The sequence below is a fragment of the Ursus americanus genome, chromosome 16 (genome assembly GCF_024610735.1).
Source record: "Ursus americanus isolate L20-20 chromosome 16, mUrsAme1.1.p, whole genome shotgun sequence".
In the NCBI taxonomy this organism is placed as follows: domain Eukaryota; kingdom Metazoa; phylum Chordata; class Mammalia; order Carnivora; family Ursidae; genus Ursus; species Ursus americanus.
In genome coordinates this window covers 645,444-662,299 of record NC_142142.1, presented here as the reverse complement: position 1 = coordinate 662,299, position 16,856 = coordinate 645,444, and the positions used below count along the sequence as shown (strand labels likewise).

The 16,856-nt window shown below is 35.8% G+C and overlaps 1 protein-coding gene across 10 annotated transcripts in view; it reads right to left on the bottom strand.

Moving 5' to 3' along the window:
- SBF2 (SET binding factor 2) overlaps nt 1-16,856 on the bottom strand; it is a 460,355-nt gene that overhangs the window by 256,336 nt on the left and 187,163 nt on the right. For all 10 annotated transcript variants that reach the window (XR_006777991.2, XR_006777993.2, XR_015726904.1 and 7 more), the window contains exon 3: nt 6,623-6,760. Coding sequence is in view for 4 of the 10 variants with exons in the window: in XM_087868044.1 (XP_087724170.1) it covers nt 6,623-6,760 (138 nt within the window). In the remaining 6 variants the exon portion in view is untranslated. The remainder of the gene's footprint in view (nt 1-6,622; nt 6,761-16,856) is intronic.

The following is a 16,856-nucleotide window of genomic DNA, read 5'->3' as shown; positions in this document are numbered from 1 at the left end:
ACGTGCCCTCCTTACTACCCATCACCAGTCTATCCCATTCCCCCACCCCCCTCCCCTCTGAGGCCCTCAGATTGTTTCTCATAGTCCATAGTCTCTCATGTTTCATTCCCCCTTCTGATTTTTTAAATGCCACTGAGTCCTTTAAAATCTGTAGGAATTATTTCAGCTGCCCTGTCTTCAATTATTAACTCCATCCTGAACTGGTACCTAGCATAGATACTTAAGAGTATCTTTATACTAAAATTTTGGTTTTGCCTCACACACTAGATTTTAAGCCAATTGAGATAAAGAAACATATCCTATTCCTTCTATGTACCTCCTTCTTTATTCCTCATCTTCTCCAATGTACCTTCAATCATTTCCCCCTCCAATCCTTTGACAATTTGGTGACATACCAAATGTCTTCACTGTGAATTTCATCATTATTATTGGTTCATAAACACATTTATAAACACATTAAAAAGACTTTAAAAAGATACAACTAAGTAAAAAATTTAGACAGGTCTATCATATTTTAGATAAGCCATAAAAAGCAACCTTACATTTATCTTGTTTTACTGATTACATAAAAATATTTACAATCATATTGTCTAGTTGAATAATTTTGGGAACATGCTTTCAAAAGTTTAATGCAAAGATTTTGCTTGTGATTACTGACAGTGTTACTGTATCCTGGAAAGATAAGAGCCAACATTTTTAAAGTTATACAATTATTCTTAGGATGGTGTGTCCCTAAGTTCCTCCTCTTCAGGCTTCCAAATAATGTGTCATAGTATATTTGGTATGAAGTAATTCACACCAAATGCAAATTAAAAAGATCTATTTTTGAACCGATGATATGATCCAGAAATAAAAGAAAAACACATTTTTAAAAAAGAACATAGTTAACTTCACACCAAAAATGGGAAAAACATTAATGATGACCTAGAAAGGAACATCATCTGAGTTTTAATATTATTTTCTCAAATTCTACCTCATTGTTTGTGCCATTTTTGGGGACCAATTCCAAACATTAACTTTATGAGCACAGAGAAGCTATCATATGATTCTGGTGAGTACCTAACTACCAAGGTACAATTCTTCAGGACCCAGATCTTTTACAGCTCACTTTCATTTTCAGAATCTTGGAAAAACTCTTAAGAAGCAGAATCTAACCTTCTGTAAATTGATTATAAAAACTAAGTAAAGTATAATTTTTGATCCACTTAAAATGGAAAATGGGCAAATATCTGAGCTTAAAAAGAAAAAAAAATTTAAACATTGATTCCAAATACACAAGAGCCTACATCTTGGTTTCTAATATTATTCTCCACTCAAACAAGCCAAGTCTCCTCGGAAAAATGGCTGAGTTCAAGGCCGAGGGCAAGGAAGGAGTAAGATGATCCTGGATCAGCTTATTATGACACAAAGTTTAAAAAATGCCTTAAGGGGCGCCTGGGTGGCTCAGTCATTAAGCGTCTGCCTTCGGCTCAGGGCATGATCCCAGAGTCCTGGGATCAAGCCCCACATCAGGCTCCTCCTCTGGGAGCCTGCTTCTTCCTCTCCCATTCCCCCTGCTTGTGTTCCCTCTCTCACTGGCTTTCTCTCTCTGTCAAATAAATAAAAATAAATAAAAATTAAAATATTAAAATAAAAAAATTAAAAATGCCTTAAAAAATGATGGGGCCGGGTGGTCTGGGTGGCTCAGTCAGTTAAGCGTACCACTCTTGGTTTTGGCTTAGGTCATAATCTCAGGGTTGTGAGATCGAGCCCACATCGGGTTCTGCATTCAGTGGGGAGTCTGCTTGAGATTCTCTCTCTCTGCCCCTCTGCTCATTTGCAAGAGGCTCTCTCTATATATAGTAAATAAGTAAATCTTAAAAAAAGTAAAGTCTATTTAGTCAGACAAGTATAGCTACTATAGCTTTCTTTTGGATTCCATTTGCAGGGGCATATTTTTTTCTATCCCTTCTCTTTCAGTCTGTGCCTATCTTTAAAGCAAAAGTGAGTCTCTGGTAGGTAGCATTTAGTTGGGTCTTATTCTTTTTAATCCATTCAGCCAACTAAATCTTTGGATTAGAGAACTTAATCTGGCTACATTTGAAGTAATTACTGATCAGTTTGTATTTACTAATGTCATTTTGTTCCTTGTTTTCTGGATATTCTGTAATTCCGTTGTTCCTTCCTTCTTCCCTTGCTCTCTTTCTTTGTGACTTCATGTTTTTCTTTAGTGGCATGCTTGGGTTCCATTCTCTTTATCTTTCCTGTATCTACTAAAGGTTTTTGCTTGTGGTTACCATGAGGTTTGCATAAAACAATTTATAACCGTCTATTTCAAGTAGATAACAACTTACATTAGAACATATTCTAGGCTCTACATTTTTACTCCCCCCATACCCAATTTATGTGTTTTGAGGTCATAATTTACATCTTTTTTTTAATCTTATGTATCCATTAATAAGTTTTTGTAGTTATTTACTAGTTTTGTCTTTTTGTAAAAGATTTTATTTATTTATTTACTTGAGAGAGAGAGAGAGAGAGAGAGAGAGAGAGAAGGAGGAGGAGGAGAGGGAGAGGTACAAGCAGACTCTATGCTGAGCATGGAGCTTGACACGGGGCTCGATCTCATGACCCTAAGTTCATGACCTGAACTGAAATCAAGAGTCAGACGCTCAACCGAGCCACCCAGGTGGCCCATTTTTGTCTTTTAATCCCTTCATACTAGACTTTATAAGTGATTAACTCACCATATTTACATTAGATATTTTTTACAAGTGAGATATATACTTTAATATGTTTTCCTGTTATTAATTAGTACCCTTTCATTTCAGCTTAACTCCCTTTAACATTCCTTCTAAGGCCAGTCTAGTGTGATGAGCTTCTTTAGTTTTTGTCTGGAAAACTGTTTATGTCTCCTTCAATTCTGAAGGACAGCTTTGCCAGGTAGAATATTCTTGGTTGAATGTATCTTGCCACTCCCTACTGGCCCACAAAGTTTTTGCTGAGAAATCTGCTCATAGGCATGGGGGATCCCTTGTATGAACAAGTTACTTTTCTCTTCCACTTTTAAGATGCTCTCCTTGTCCTTAACTCTTGACACTCAATTATAATGTGTCTTGGTATTGGTGTCTTTGGGTTCATCTTTATTGGAACTCCATGGGCTTTGTGGACCTCGATGTCTGTTTCCTTCCCCAAGTTAGGAAAGGTTTTAACCATTATTTCTTCAAATAAGTTTTCTGCCCCTTTCTCTATCTTTTCTCCTTCTGAAATACCTAAATTGTGAATGTTGGTCTACTTGATGCTGTCATATAAGTCCTTAAAGCTATCTTCACTCTTTTTCATTCTTTTTTCTTTTTGCTCTTTTGATTGGGTGATTTCCACTGCCCTGTCCTCAAGTTCACTGATCCTTTCTTCTCCTTCATCTAGTCTGCTGTTAATCCCTCTGGTATTTTTCAGTGCAGTTACTCTACGCTTCAGCTCTGTGACTTTTATTTGGTACTTTCTTATATTTGGTTAAAATTCTGACCTTGTTCATTCATTCTTCTCCTGTGCTAAGTGACCCTCTTTATGGTAATTATTTTGAACCTTTTATCCGGTAAATCTCTTATTTCCATTTCTCCTTTTTCTGAGGTTTTATTTTGTTCTCTCGTTTGGAACATGTTTCTATCTCTTCATTTTCCTTGACTTTCTTTGTTAGTTTCTATGCATTCAATAAAACAGACATCCCTCTAATCTAGAAGAAGTGGCCTCTTATAAGAGGATGAAACTTATCATTCAATCTTACCATGGTTCTTGGTTGTCTCTTAAGCCTCTGTGACTGTCAAGCAGACTACCTTATTCTTAGTGTTTCCTGTAGTTGAGGCTGTATCAAGACCTGTCAGTGTGCTAAAGAGAAAGATCCCCAACTAGATTCAGACTGACTAAAAGCCAGGCCCTCAGGAAGCAGCTTTTAATGTATGCAAATATACATCTTTTAGCAAAAGACCTGAAGATGGGTATTTCTGTCTGCTCCTTCTGCACTGAGTCCTGGGTGGGGATGGCCAGTTACGAATTTACTTTCTTTGCTAAAGTCCTGTGGGAGCTAACGGCTTAAGCCTTCCTGGCTATGAAAGCCAGGAGATTAAAATGGTGCATTCCTTGGGCAGCAACTGCAAATATGAAATGCCAGACATGTGCACAAGTTCTTTCTAGGGGAAAACTGGTGAAGTGAAGTGGTCCAGAGAGACAACACAGAGATGACACCTGCTAGCCTCCCTAGTCTCCAGTGAGGTCCTCAGAGATATGCTAAATTAGAAACCTGACCCTAAGGCAGCAACTTTTAAAGTATGCAAATAGGACTCTTTCGGGGAAAGACTGGGAGATGGACATTTCTCTCTGTTCTCTTCATGCTGAGCCCTGGGGGATAGCCACAGTGAATTTTTGTGAACCTGTTAAGAATTCTAGTTGTTTGCTATAGTCTGGTGGGTCTCATGGACATTAGCCCCACTGGCTTTCAAAGTTAGGTGTTTTGGATGCCCATCCCTCAGGCACAAGTCTTAAAAGTTGGGGCTAGATGTTGGGTCCAAACGCTTTATGCCTCAGGGAAAAGCTGGAAGTTGTAAATTCCTTCCCAATGTCACTGTGCGAGGGGTAGGATTTATGGTAAGAGTCTGTCTTAGCCTTTCCTACTCACTTTGATGTGGGTATTTTCTTGATTGAGCAATGTGAGTTGTTCAGCTAGTTTCCAGATTTCTTTCAGAGGGAATCACTCCATGGTAGCTGTAGATTTGGTGTGTCTGTGGGAGGGACTGAGTTTAGGAGTTTGCTATGTCACTACTGACAAGGTAGGAACCCCTTACATTGTCTTAATGTATTACTTTTCTGCCAGTTATTCTGGGGCAAGAGGTGTTTGTTGTGAAGGAGAAAGAAGGAAGAACTTGAATAATCACAGTTAGCTTCATTGGGCAATTCTAGGGAATTGTGAAGAGGTATTGTCAAGAATAGAGAAATAAAAGAAAATACTACATTCTCAGAACTAACTTAAATTCTGAAGATCAACATAGAAATGAAGGGTCACCTAAAAGAGACAGAGAGGCTTTTGGCTTGAGAACACTTTTAGACTGAATTGATCAAAAATGGGAATTTGATTATTAATTGTTGGCAACATCCACTCAAACACTACCCAGGATAGAAATGGCTATTGTCACTGACTTCTAAGTTTTTGTCCCCATTAACAATATAATCTCTAATTTCAAATAGAAACAATGGGCTATGTTAGTCCAGCAGGCACTAAATATTTGACATAAAATATTCCTTAGTTTGATGCCACAACCAAAATGCTTCACATTTTGATATGGCCTCCCACAAAGATCTGACAACAAAGAGAGAATGTATTGATAATACAGATGATGCATATTTTGTTCTATGTAACCTTTTAATTTATCACTGTAAATTAATAAACTAGCATGCTGGTTTTAGTACATCGGTCTAATTAATGTGGATAATATAAGTCTGTGTCATTAAAGGTGACATCACCTCTTGTACTGCAAATTCAGATTTCTGCATCTAGAAAAATTCAGATATTAGAGTCTAAATTAAAGTAACCCAAACCACAAATGCTTCTTTGTAAGGCCATTTTAGAAAGCAAGCCAATCCTTTACCCTGGCAGTGATACTCATTCATCTACATATAGCAGAAAGTACTGCAGATAATGCAAATTGGCTTAGTCAACATCCTCCAAACTCTTTTATAGTTTCCGTCTTGTACTATAGAGCTTTGAAAGCAAAACAAACAAACAAATGCATAACAACAACAACAAAGTTTTTTATTCCTTTCCAAGGGGTGGGATCTGCATGCAATCTGACTTCCACAAGGAAACAACCTATATGAGATTTATAGCAGAAGTCACCAGTGTAAGATAGATAGGCTGCATATGAAAGGTTAGATTTCTAGGGCAACATGTAAAGGTTATATTGTCTAATACCCAACATCGTAAGTGCCAAGTGGTCAAAGGTAGAAAAAGTATGGTTTCTACTAAAACAGACCCAAGCTAGGCAATTCCTAGTACCCAAAATTGGTTCCCTGCTCACCCCTGACCCATGAAATTACACAAGCTGCCCAATATATTGTCATAAATCCTTTTAGGTATATATTAGAGAAAGTAGATGCAGTTGTCTGAAACTGAGAACCCCAACAAGTACTCTGAGAAACCTAGTATTTTTCATTACTATGGTTCTAGCATATGAATTTCAGTCCTGTCATGTTGATACTCCCTAATGACTTGACATTTAGTTGGGTACTTAAAAAATAATATGAAGCATTGTGATAGGTGATTTATAAACATTCTGATTATACGCTCTATATTCTGTAAAAGACCTCTCAGGAAAAGGACTGACAGGGAAAATCACAGTTTCTCCATGAGAGGATACGAATCTTCCTAATAAACCAATTCATGAATACACTATTCTTGTAAATATTCAGATTATGATCAATATTTTAAAAGAAAACAAAGTTTACCTTCTTCCTCTCTTCTTCAACAGTATAGTACGTCAGTCTTTCTAAAGTAGCCCAATGAATTTAAACTTACAGTTCTAACAAAAACAAATATGGCATTAAAAAAAAAGATTTCCAAGTGTTGTTCCTTTGGCTAGAAAAGTTGTTGTACCTGAAGATTGATTTCTGCTTCATAGAAGGTTAGACACGAGCAGTAATGTCGATCTGAGTCAATATCTGTCAGGACCACCACAAAAAACGTCGGCTGCTTCCTCTCTCTGGACAGCTGCCACCCACCAGGCTGACAAAACTAAATGGGATTAAAAAAAAAAATTGTCACATTTTAAAAGTATAAAGAAAATTTATTACTTATAAATTTTTGTGATATGTTAAATATCCCTCCATTGTAAAAAAGAAAAAAAAATTCCAGCTAATGTGATGTTACCTAAGCCAATATATATATTTTTTTAAGTACATATTTATAATGTACTTTCTCTAATGTACATATATATTTAATGAGGACAGCCTAGATTTTCCACAGATGCCACTCATTCTGAGACATAGATTGGCATATGTAGAAACAAATCACCATAAATGAAAAACTTGCCCCCCTTTAGAACAAATCATGAAATGAGTTGAAGATAAAGTGCTAAGTATCTATCACTGATGGAAAACAGAATTATTTTAAAATTCCTTCATTAATCTAAGTCTTCAATTCAATATAATGAAAAAGATATCTTGTTCATCAAGATAAACCACATTATAGGCTATAATGTACATTAATATATTTTAAAGAATAGAAAACATACCATGTATGCTCTTAGACCATAAAAGAACTGAACTAGTAACAGAAAAATAGCTGAAAAAATCCCAAAATACTTGGAGGTTAAACAACACACTTCTAAATAATACATGGGTCAAAGACAAAATCTCAAGAGAAATTTGAAAAATATTTCTAACTAAATGAAAATACAACTTATTAACATTTTTGAGATTCAGAAAAAGCAGTGCTGAGGGGCGCCTGGGTGGCACAGCGGTTAAGCATCTGCCTTCAGCTCAGGGCGTGATCCCGGCATTACGGGATCGAGCCCCACATCAGGTTCCTCCGCTATGAGCCTGCTTCTTCCTCTCCCACTCCCCCTGCTTGTGTTCCCTCTCTCGCTGGCTGTCTCTCTCTCTGTCAAATAAATAAATAAATAAATCTTAAAAAAAAAAAAAAAAAGAAAGAAAAAAGAAAAAGCAGTGCTGAAAGGAAAATTTATAGCACTGAATGCATATATTAAAAGAAGAGAGACCTAAAATCAATAATCAAAGCTTCTATCTTAGGAAGCTAGAAAAAGAAGAGTAAATTAAATCCAAAGAGCAGATGAAAAGAAATAATAAAAATTAGGGCAGAAACCAATGAAATTGAAAACGAAAAATCAATACAGAAAATCAACAAAACATAGCTGGTTCTTTGAAAAGATCATTAAAATCAATAAGCCTCTAACCAGTTATCTAAGGGAAAAAAAGAAAAGATACAAATTACTAATATCAGAAATGAAAGACGAGACATCACTACAGATTCCCATGGACATGAAAAAGATAATAAAGAAATACTCCAAACAACTCGATGCCTACCAATTTGACAGGATAGATGAAATGGATCAATTCCTTAAAAGACAGAATCTGATAAAACTCATACAAGAAGAAATAGACCATCTGAATAGGTCTATATCTATTAAATAAATTGAATCAATAATTAATAATCTTCCAAAATAGAAAGCATCAAGCCCAAATGGGTTCACTGGTGAATTCACTAAACATTTAATGAAGCAATTATACAATTCTCTACAATCTCTTCCAGAAGATAGAAGGCAAGGGAATACTTCCTGATTCATTCTATGAAGCCAGCATTACTCTAATAGCAAAAGCAGAAAAAAAAATCATAAGAATACTACAGATCAATTTCCCTCATGAACACAGATGCATAAACCCTCAACAAAATATTTACAAGTTGAATCCAACAATATATGAAACGAATTATAAACTACAACCAAGTAGGATTTAGTCCAGGTACACAAGGCTGATTCAACATCTGAAAGTAAATTAAAAACATTAAGAAGACAGATAAGAAAAAAATCACATGCATATCAATACATGCAGAAAAAGCATTTGAGAAAATCCAACACCCATTCATGATAAAACCCCCATCAAACTAAGAATAGAGTGGAAGTTCCTTAACTCGATAGAGAACATTTACTAAAATCCTACAACTAATGTCATACTTAATGATAAAAAGCTAGAAGCTTTCTCAAAGAAAGGAAGTCCCCTATCATCACAACTCTACAAAATCGTACTGGAAGTCCTAACTAATGCAATTAGACAAAAAAGGAAATAAAAAGTGTACAGATTGGGAAGAAAGAAATGTAACTGTCTGTTCAAAAATGACATGACTGTCTATGTAGAAAATCTGAAAGGATCAACAAAAAGGCTCTTGAAAGTAATCAATTATAGCGAGATTCCAGGATACGAGGTTCATATACAAAGGTCAACTGCCTTCTTATAAATCAACAAATGAACCAGTGCTGTTTGAAATTAAAAATACATTACCATTGAAATTAGAACATCCCTCAATTAAATACTTAGGTTAAATTTAACAAAATATGTACAAGATCTACATGAGGAAAACTATAAAACTTTAAGGGCAGTAATCAAAGAAGAACTAAAGAGAGAGAGAGATTCCATGTTCATGGATAGGAAGACACAATACTGCCAAGTATCAGTTCTTCCAGAATTGATCTATACTTCAATGCAATCCCAATCAACATCCCAGCAAGTTATTTTGTGGATAATGACAAACTGACTTTAAAGTTTACACAGAGAGGCAAAAGATCCAGAAGAGCCAACATAATACTGAAGAAAAAGAATAAAGTCAAAGAACAAGACATTATCTGACTTAAAGACTTAATAAAAAGCTAGAGTAATCAAGACAGTGTAGTATTGGTGAAAGAAGGGACATGCAGGTCGATCAAATGGAATAGAGACCAGAAATAGTATACCCAAACACAGGCAACTCTGACAAAGAAGCAAAGCAATGCAGTGGGAAAGAAATGATGCTGAAATAACCTGATATTCATATAGAAAAAAATGAATCTAGATATAGACAGACCTTACACTCTTCATAAAAATTAGCTCAAAGTGGATCATACACCTAAATGTTCAAGGCACAAAACTATAAAACTCCCAGAAGATAATATAGGAAAAAATTAAGATGACCTTTGGTTTTGGCAATAACTTTTTAGATAAAACACCAAAACAATAAACCATGGAAGAAATAATTGATAAGTGAGACTTCATTACAATTAAAAACTTCTGCTGTTGGAACACTACATCAAAAACTAAGGATATATTGTATGGTGACTAACAAAACATAATAAAAAATTTCATTAAAAAAAAAACTTTTGGGGCGCCTGGGTAGCACAGTCGTTAAAGCGTCTGCCTTCGGCTCAGGGCGTGATCCCGGCGTGCCGGGATCGAGTCCCACATCGGGCTCCTCTGCTGGGAGCCTGCTTCTTCCTCTCTCACTCCCCTGCTGTGTTCCCTCTCTCGCTGGCTGTCTCTCTGTCACATAAATAAATAAAATCTTTAAAAAAAAAACAAAAAAAAACTTTTGCTGTGTGAAAGATACCATCAACAGAATGAGAAGACAATTGGAGCACCTGGGTGGCTCAGTCAGTTAGTTAAGCATCTGCCTTCAGCTCAGGTCATGATCTCAGGGTCCTGGGATCAAGCCCCATGTTAGGCTCTCTGCTCAGCAGGGAGTCTGCTTCCCCCTCTTACTGTACCTCTGTGCTTCCCCCACCCTGTCTCAAATGAATAAATAAAATCTTAAAAAAAAAAAAAGCAATCTGAACAGCAGCCTGGACATTAAAAAAAAAGAAAAGGAGAAGACAAGCCAAGAAAGGACTGGGAAAAAAGTTTGCAAAAGACATACTAAATAATGTATAGTCATCCAAAATATACAAAGAATTCTTAAAAGTCAACAATAAGAAAATGAACAACTCAATTAAAAAATAGGAAAAACGGGGGCGCCTGGGTGGCGCAGTCGTTAAGCGTCTGCCTTCGGCTCAGGGCGTGATCCCGGCGTTATGGGATCGAGTCCCACATCAGGCTCCTCTGCTATGAGCCTGCTTCTTCCTCTCCCACTCCCCCTGCTTGTGTTCCCTCTCTCTCTGGCTGTCTCTATCTCTGTCGAATAAATAAATAAAATCTTTAAAAAAAAAAAAAATAGGAAAAAGATCTGAACAGGTACCTCACTAAAGAAGATACACAGGAAAAAAAAAAAGCATATGATAAGACATTCAACATCCTAAGTCATTACAGAATTGTAAATTAAAATAACGATGAGATATCAATACATGTTTATTACCACGGCCAAAATCCAAAAACTGGCCATGCCAAATACTGACAAGAATGTAGAACAACAGGGGTGCCTGGGTGGCTCAGTTGTTAAGCATCTGCCTTCGGCCCAGGGCATGATCCCAGGGTCCTGGGATCGAGCCCCACATCGGGCTCCCTACTCTGCTGGAAGCCTGCTTCTTCCTCTCCCACTCTCCCTGCTTGTGTTCCCTCTCTCGCTGGCTGTCTCTCTCTCTGTCAAATAAATAAATGAAATCTTAAAAAAAAAAAAAAAAAAAAAGGTAGAACAACAGGAACTCTCATTCATTGCTGGTAGGAATGCAAAATGGACAACCACTCTGGGCAGACAGCATGATAGTTTCTTTAAAAACTAAGCATATTCTTAATATACAATCCAGCAATTGTGCTCCTTGGTATTTACCTCAAAACATAAATTCACAAAACCTAATGCATGGATGTTTATAGCAGCTTTATTCATAATTGCCAAAACTTGAAAGCAACCAAAATATCTTTCAGTAGATGAATGGATAGATAAATTGTGACACATTCAAGGCAATGGAATATTATTTAGTGCTAAAAAGAAGCCATGAAAAGGCATGGAGGAACCTTATATGTATATTACTAAATGAAAGACCTCAATCCAAAAGGGTTATATATGGTATGATTCCAACTACATGACATTCCGAAAAATGCAAAACTATGGAGAGAGCAAAAAGATTAAGGGTTATCTGAAATTGAGGGCATTGCAGAGACATGAATAGGCAGAATACAGAGGATTTTCAGGTTATGGCACCTGTAGAATACTATATGCACAATATAGTATACTTCCATAATACTGTGTAATACTATATATATAATACTGTGCAATACTATAATGGTGGATACATGCTATTATACTTCTGTCAAAACCTATAGAATGTATAACACCAAGAGTGAACGCTAATGTACATTATGGACTTAGGGTGATAATGATATGTCAATCAATGTAGGTTCATCCATTGTAACAAATGTACCACTGTGGATGGGGATACTGATAGTGTGGGAGGCTGTGTGCTTTGAGAACAGGGAGCATATAGGAACTCTCAGTTCTCTCCGCTTCATTTTGCTATGAATCTAAAACTGCTTTTCTTAGTCTCCAAAAGTGTAAGGGAAGAAAAAAAGTGAAGTCCATTTTCAAAAATCTGAAGAAAACAAGATACCTTGATTATCAGTATTGTTCAAGAGAGAGAACAAAAACAGAAATGAGTTTATCAATACAGCAGCTCTCTGTGCCAGATTACCTTCTGCTCTTCTGCTCAACAACTGTGTAATCTTGAGCATTTTATTTAACCCCTCAGTGCCTCAATGTCCTCATCTGTAAAAGGCAGACTATGAGTACGCACCTGCTAGTACTCTTGGGAAGTGTACATGAGTTAACACGTGCACAGTGCTGAGAACAGCCCCTGGCATACAGTCCAGTGAGGTAAACATCACCCCCTTGGATCCAGCTTTAGTTTCTGTCATCAGATCTGTAACACTTTCTTTCTCTTTCTGTATCGTTCCTTCTAAATCTGCCCCTCCTTTCAGTGCCTCATTGCTTCCTTGACTGAGTCTAATGAGACATTAAAAAGAGAGATCCGGATAATTTCCTACATTTGGAGAGAGACATTAATCATGTTCAGAGCTTCTCTACCAGTAGAAAAATTCTACCAGACTCATTTCCACAAGCAAATGTTACAGGAATAAAGAAATAGCATGAAAAGCTTAAAAATACACTAATTAGCAAATAAGTGAAAACATATTTCTTTATGACATTTTTATTTTGAAATAGCTATTCAAGTATCATTTGTTCTGAGAACACTTCTCTGTAATTCCCAGTTATCTCCAGCACCTCCAGACCCAAAAATCAAGAAGTTCCTCTCCCGTGTTCCAAAACCATTTTTATACATTTTTATTATAATAAGTAATTATAATAGCAACAACCTTTTCTTCTTATATATCTCCCTAGAACTTATTACCTATTCTACTAATTTGGTGCAGAAAAGTTGACTTGTCATTTCTTTATGTGTATATTTGTCTTTAACAATCCATTTATCCAAGTTCTTGTGGCCATCATAGATTTTTTACTCTAGAATAGCAGCCCTCAACGTGTGGTACACAGAATCAGAGGGGTCCCAGTGGTAAGAACTATTTTCATAATAATACCAAGAATTCGTGGTTCCTTTCACTTTGTTGACATTTACATTGATGATGCTAAAGTAATGGCAGGTAAAACTGCTGGCACCTTAACAGAAATGAAAGCGGCAAGCCCCAAATTATACTTGCAGTCACTGTATTCTTCATAGCTACAGATCTGCAGTTTAAAAAAAAAAAAAGTCAAGGGCGCCTGGGTGGCTCAGTCGTTAAGCGTCTGCCTTCGGCTCAGGGCGTGATCCCGGCGTTATGGGATCGAGCCCCACATCAGGCTCCTCTGCTATGAGCCTGCTTCTTCCTCTCCCACTCCCCCTGCTTGTGTTCCCTCTCTCGCTGGCTGTCTCTCTGTCAAATAAATAAATAAAATCTTTAAAAAATTAAAAATTAAAAAATTTTTTTAAAAAGTCAGTTTCAGTTTAAAATGTCCCTGATGAAGCAATAAGTAGTTTAATTTCATTATAACTCGACCCTTGAGTATACAACTTTTTAAATAGTCTGCGTTTCAAATACTAGGTAGATATAAAGCACTTTTGCTGCGTATAGAAGTATGATAGTTGTTCAGAGAAATACTACTTGTGTTGTTTAAGTTGTGAGCTGAACTAGCTTGCCTTTTTTCCCTACCATTTTTTACTGGAAAGAATAATTGACAGACAAACATGCTTATACAGATTCACGTATATGGCAGACATTGTCTCTAAATAAATGAAGTGGGTCTGTCATTTTAAGATAAGGATCTGAGGTGTGTGTTACCAATGATAAACAAGCTTTCAAGCACAATCATGAGTCTCACAGCTTTTGCATTTCTGATGAATGTGACAGTAACATTAATGTAATATTTACAATATTGTATATTAGTATGTGTCAGTATTTGGAAGATCTGCATAACTCATTGATTCCTATTTGCAAAATAACCAATGTGTGATGTTATAAAATCATACATGGATAAAAGACCTGTTCAAAGCGCTAAGTATACCAAGAGATTTTAATGTAACAGTATGAAAAGTTCGTTGATGTGTTTATGGATTTCACATTGCATCTAATCTTTAAGAAATTACTACTTGTTGAGTTTTAGTATAGTATTCAAATAAGAGTTCCCATAATTATCTTAAAAAGCTATTAAAATACTCCTCCTTTTTCCAACTACGTATTTGTGAGACCTGATTTTCTTAGTGTACTTTAATCAAAACATCATATTTCAAGAGCTTGAATGCAGAGGCAGGTATGAGAATCCAGGTGTCTTTTAGTAAGCCAATATCAATGATATTTATAAAAATACAAAACAATACCACTCTTTTCCCAATTTCTTGTTTTGGAAAGTATAGTTATTTCTTTATAAAAATATGCTATTTAGTTATTCCTTTATAAAAAATACGCTATTTAATATGTGATGGTTTACTGTTATTTTAAATGAATAATAAATCATTCTAAACTTTCTAATTATAATTTCTTTTCTTTAAGATTTTATTTATTTATTTGATAGAGAGACAGGCAGCGAGAGAGGGAACACAAGCAAGGGGAGTGGGAGAGGAAGAAGCAGGGTTCCAGCAGAGCAGGGATCTCTATGCGGGGCTCCATCCCAGGACCCTGGGATCACGCCCTGAGCCAGAGGCAGACGCTTAACGACTGAGCCACCCAGGCGCCCCTCTAATTATAATTTCTAATACATAAATGAATAGATAAAATGACATAAACAAAACTCTTTGAGGATACTCAGTAATTTTTAAAAGTATGAAGTGTGAGACATAAAAGTGTGAGACCTGCTATTTTAGTGAACTAGGTATTAGCACGTAACTAACCTTGGCTTAAGTTACTTGAATAGCAGAAAGGTATAATCCTTGGTAGAACTAGGAAGTTTTACCAGGTTACAAGAAAACCCAGAGGTGTTTTTCAAAACCTTCTTACTCTTTCTCAACAAACTTCTTTCCAGAATTAGATACACATCATTTTCTAAAATGAGTTTCACAATCAAAAAAAAAAAGAAAAATGTCTGATCTTGGGCTATAAAATATCATGATAGAGCCTGAATCATCGAGTCCACTTGTTCAACAAACAACTCTTCTGATACAAAGAGAATCTGTTCTGTGGATTAATAACAAATAATACCATTCTCTTAGAGGTCTGTAATTCATTATTAGCTGATCATTAGGCTTGGCAAATGGCATTAAAAGCTATTGGCTATAGAATTACTATGCATTTTCACAAACCTTAAATGAAATCATTAGGTTTCCAATAAGGATTAAGCTAAATCTCTTTATGTTATTTCTAATTTTATTGAATATACTGACATCTCAATTCAAAGGTACCAGTCATAGAGTTCACAAATAACTTTCATAAGCAAGTAGGTCTATCACTTAAAGGAACGATCAAACATTTTACAGCTTAAACTAGAAAATAATTCTTACTATGTCCACTTTTCTCAAATATTTTATATATACACAGAATATAATAAAAATGTTACAGAATAACCAAATATGTCCACAGTATTACTGTGATTAATTTGAATGATCTCTCAAAAGTGAAATATTATAGAAGATTCCTTGGAGGAGTCTCACCTTGAATATTTCCAAGACCTTCATCCACATCTAAAAATTTACAACTCACCGAGATACATCTTACTGTGAGCTTTAATTTATCTCTCAAAAAAATGAAGCCTGTAGTAAAATTTCTTCTTCTAACAGAAAATAATAAATATAAAACATCCCAAAGGAGAACATGAAAGTTTGGGTAGTAAGATCTCCTTAGTTACTTAAATGGCCTCACTGTTTACATTATAAAGGGGATTCTGTTAAAATTCTGATAAGAAAAAAAGTATTAACAATAAAACTTCTGGGAAATCCCAAGGATCACTTTTCAGATTCATTAAGTACGTCAAAACTAAGCTTGATGTGACCACAGTTAAGATAGTAATGGTGAGTCATGACAGGCCTGTCAGATATATTTTACTAAATTTTGCACAAAGATGCTGTCAAGATAGTCAACGAGATACTGGTTATACATGAGATCTCTTACTTCACACATGAAATTACAGCAACAAAGGAATTATTTTATATTATGCATTTAAATAGGGGCACCTGGGTGGCTCAGTCAGTTAAGCGTCGGACTCCTGATTTCAGCTCAGGACATGATCTCAGGGCTGTGAGATCGAGCCCTCCTTCAGGCTCTGCACGGAGCACGGAGCCTGCTTAAGATTCTCTCTCCTTCTCCCACCATCCTTCCCCCTCTAAAAAAAAAAATCCATATACTTCATGGGAAATTTCAAATGAATGAAGTGAAATATTCAAATGAAAAGAATATGCAAATACTCAGAAAATAAACAATACTTCACACAATTGAGTTTACAAAAATGTTTTTTCAAAGGATTTTAAATTTCAAGAATTTTAAAGGATTTTTAAGGTTTCGATCTTCAAAGGATTTTAAATTCAAAAGAAATTTAACCTCCAGTTAAAATGCCTACTTTCCAAATTCACTGTATAAGATAAAGTAATAATAGAATTTGGGGTATGAAGACATGATCCCACTGTTTAATGAGAAGTATTCCTCATAGGATTTAGATTAAAATATAATAATGCTAGCTGGTTCACCCACTTCAAATCTTAACTGAAAGTGCGCTGAGGAAGTAATAAACAATGAGGGAGTGGACACTACAATTCTTGAACCTGAGCTCGAGTCACATTTCTGACAGGAATGTGAGAAAATGTTTAGACAGCTGGAAACAGAATAGTCACTAAAAGATAGTAAGCAAAATGATAAGCATTAAACAAACAGGATAAAATCAGGATTTTGCTCTCCCCAGTGAAGATACTGGCAAACAGGAAAAAAAATGCTATCACAGG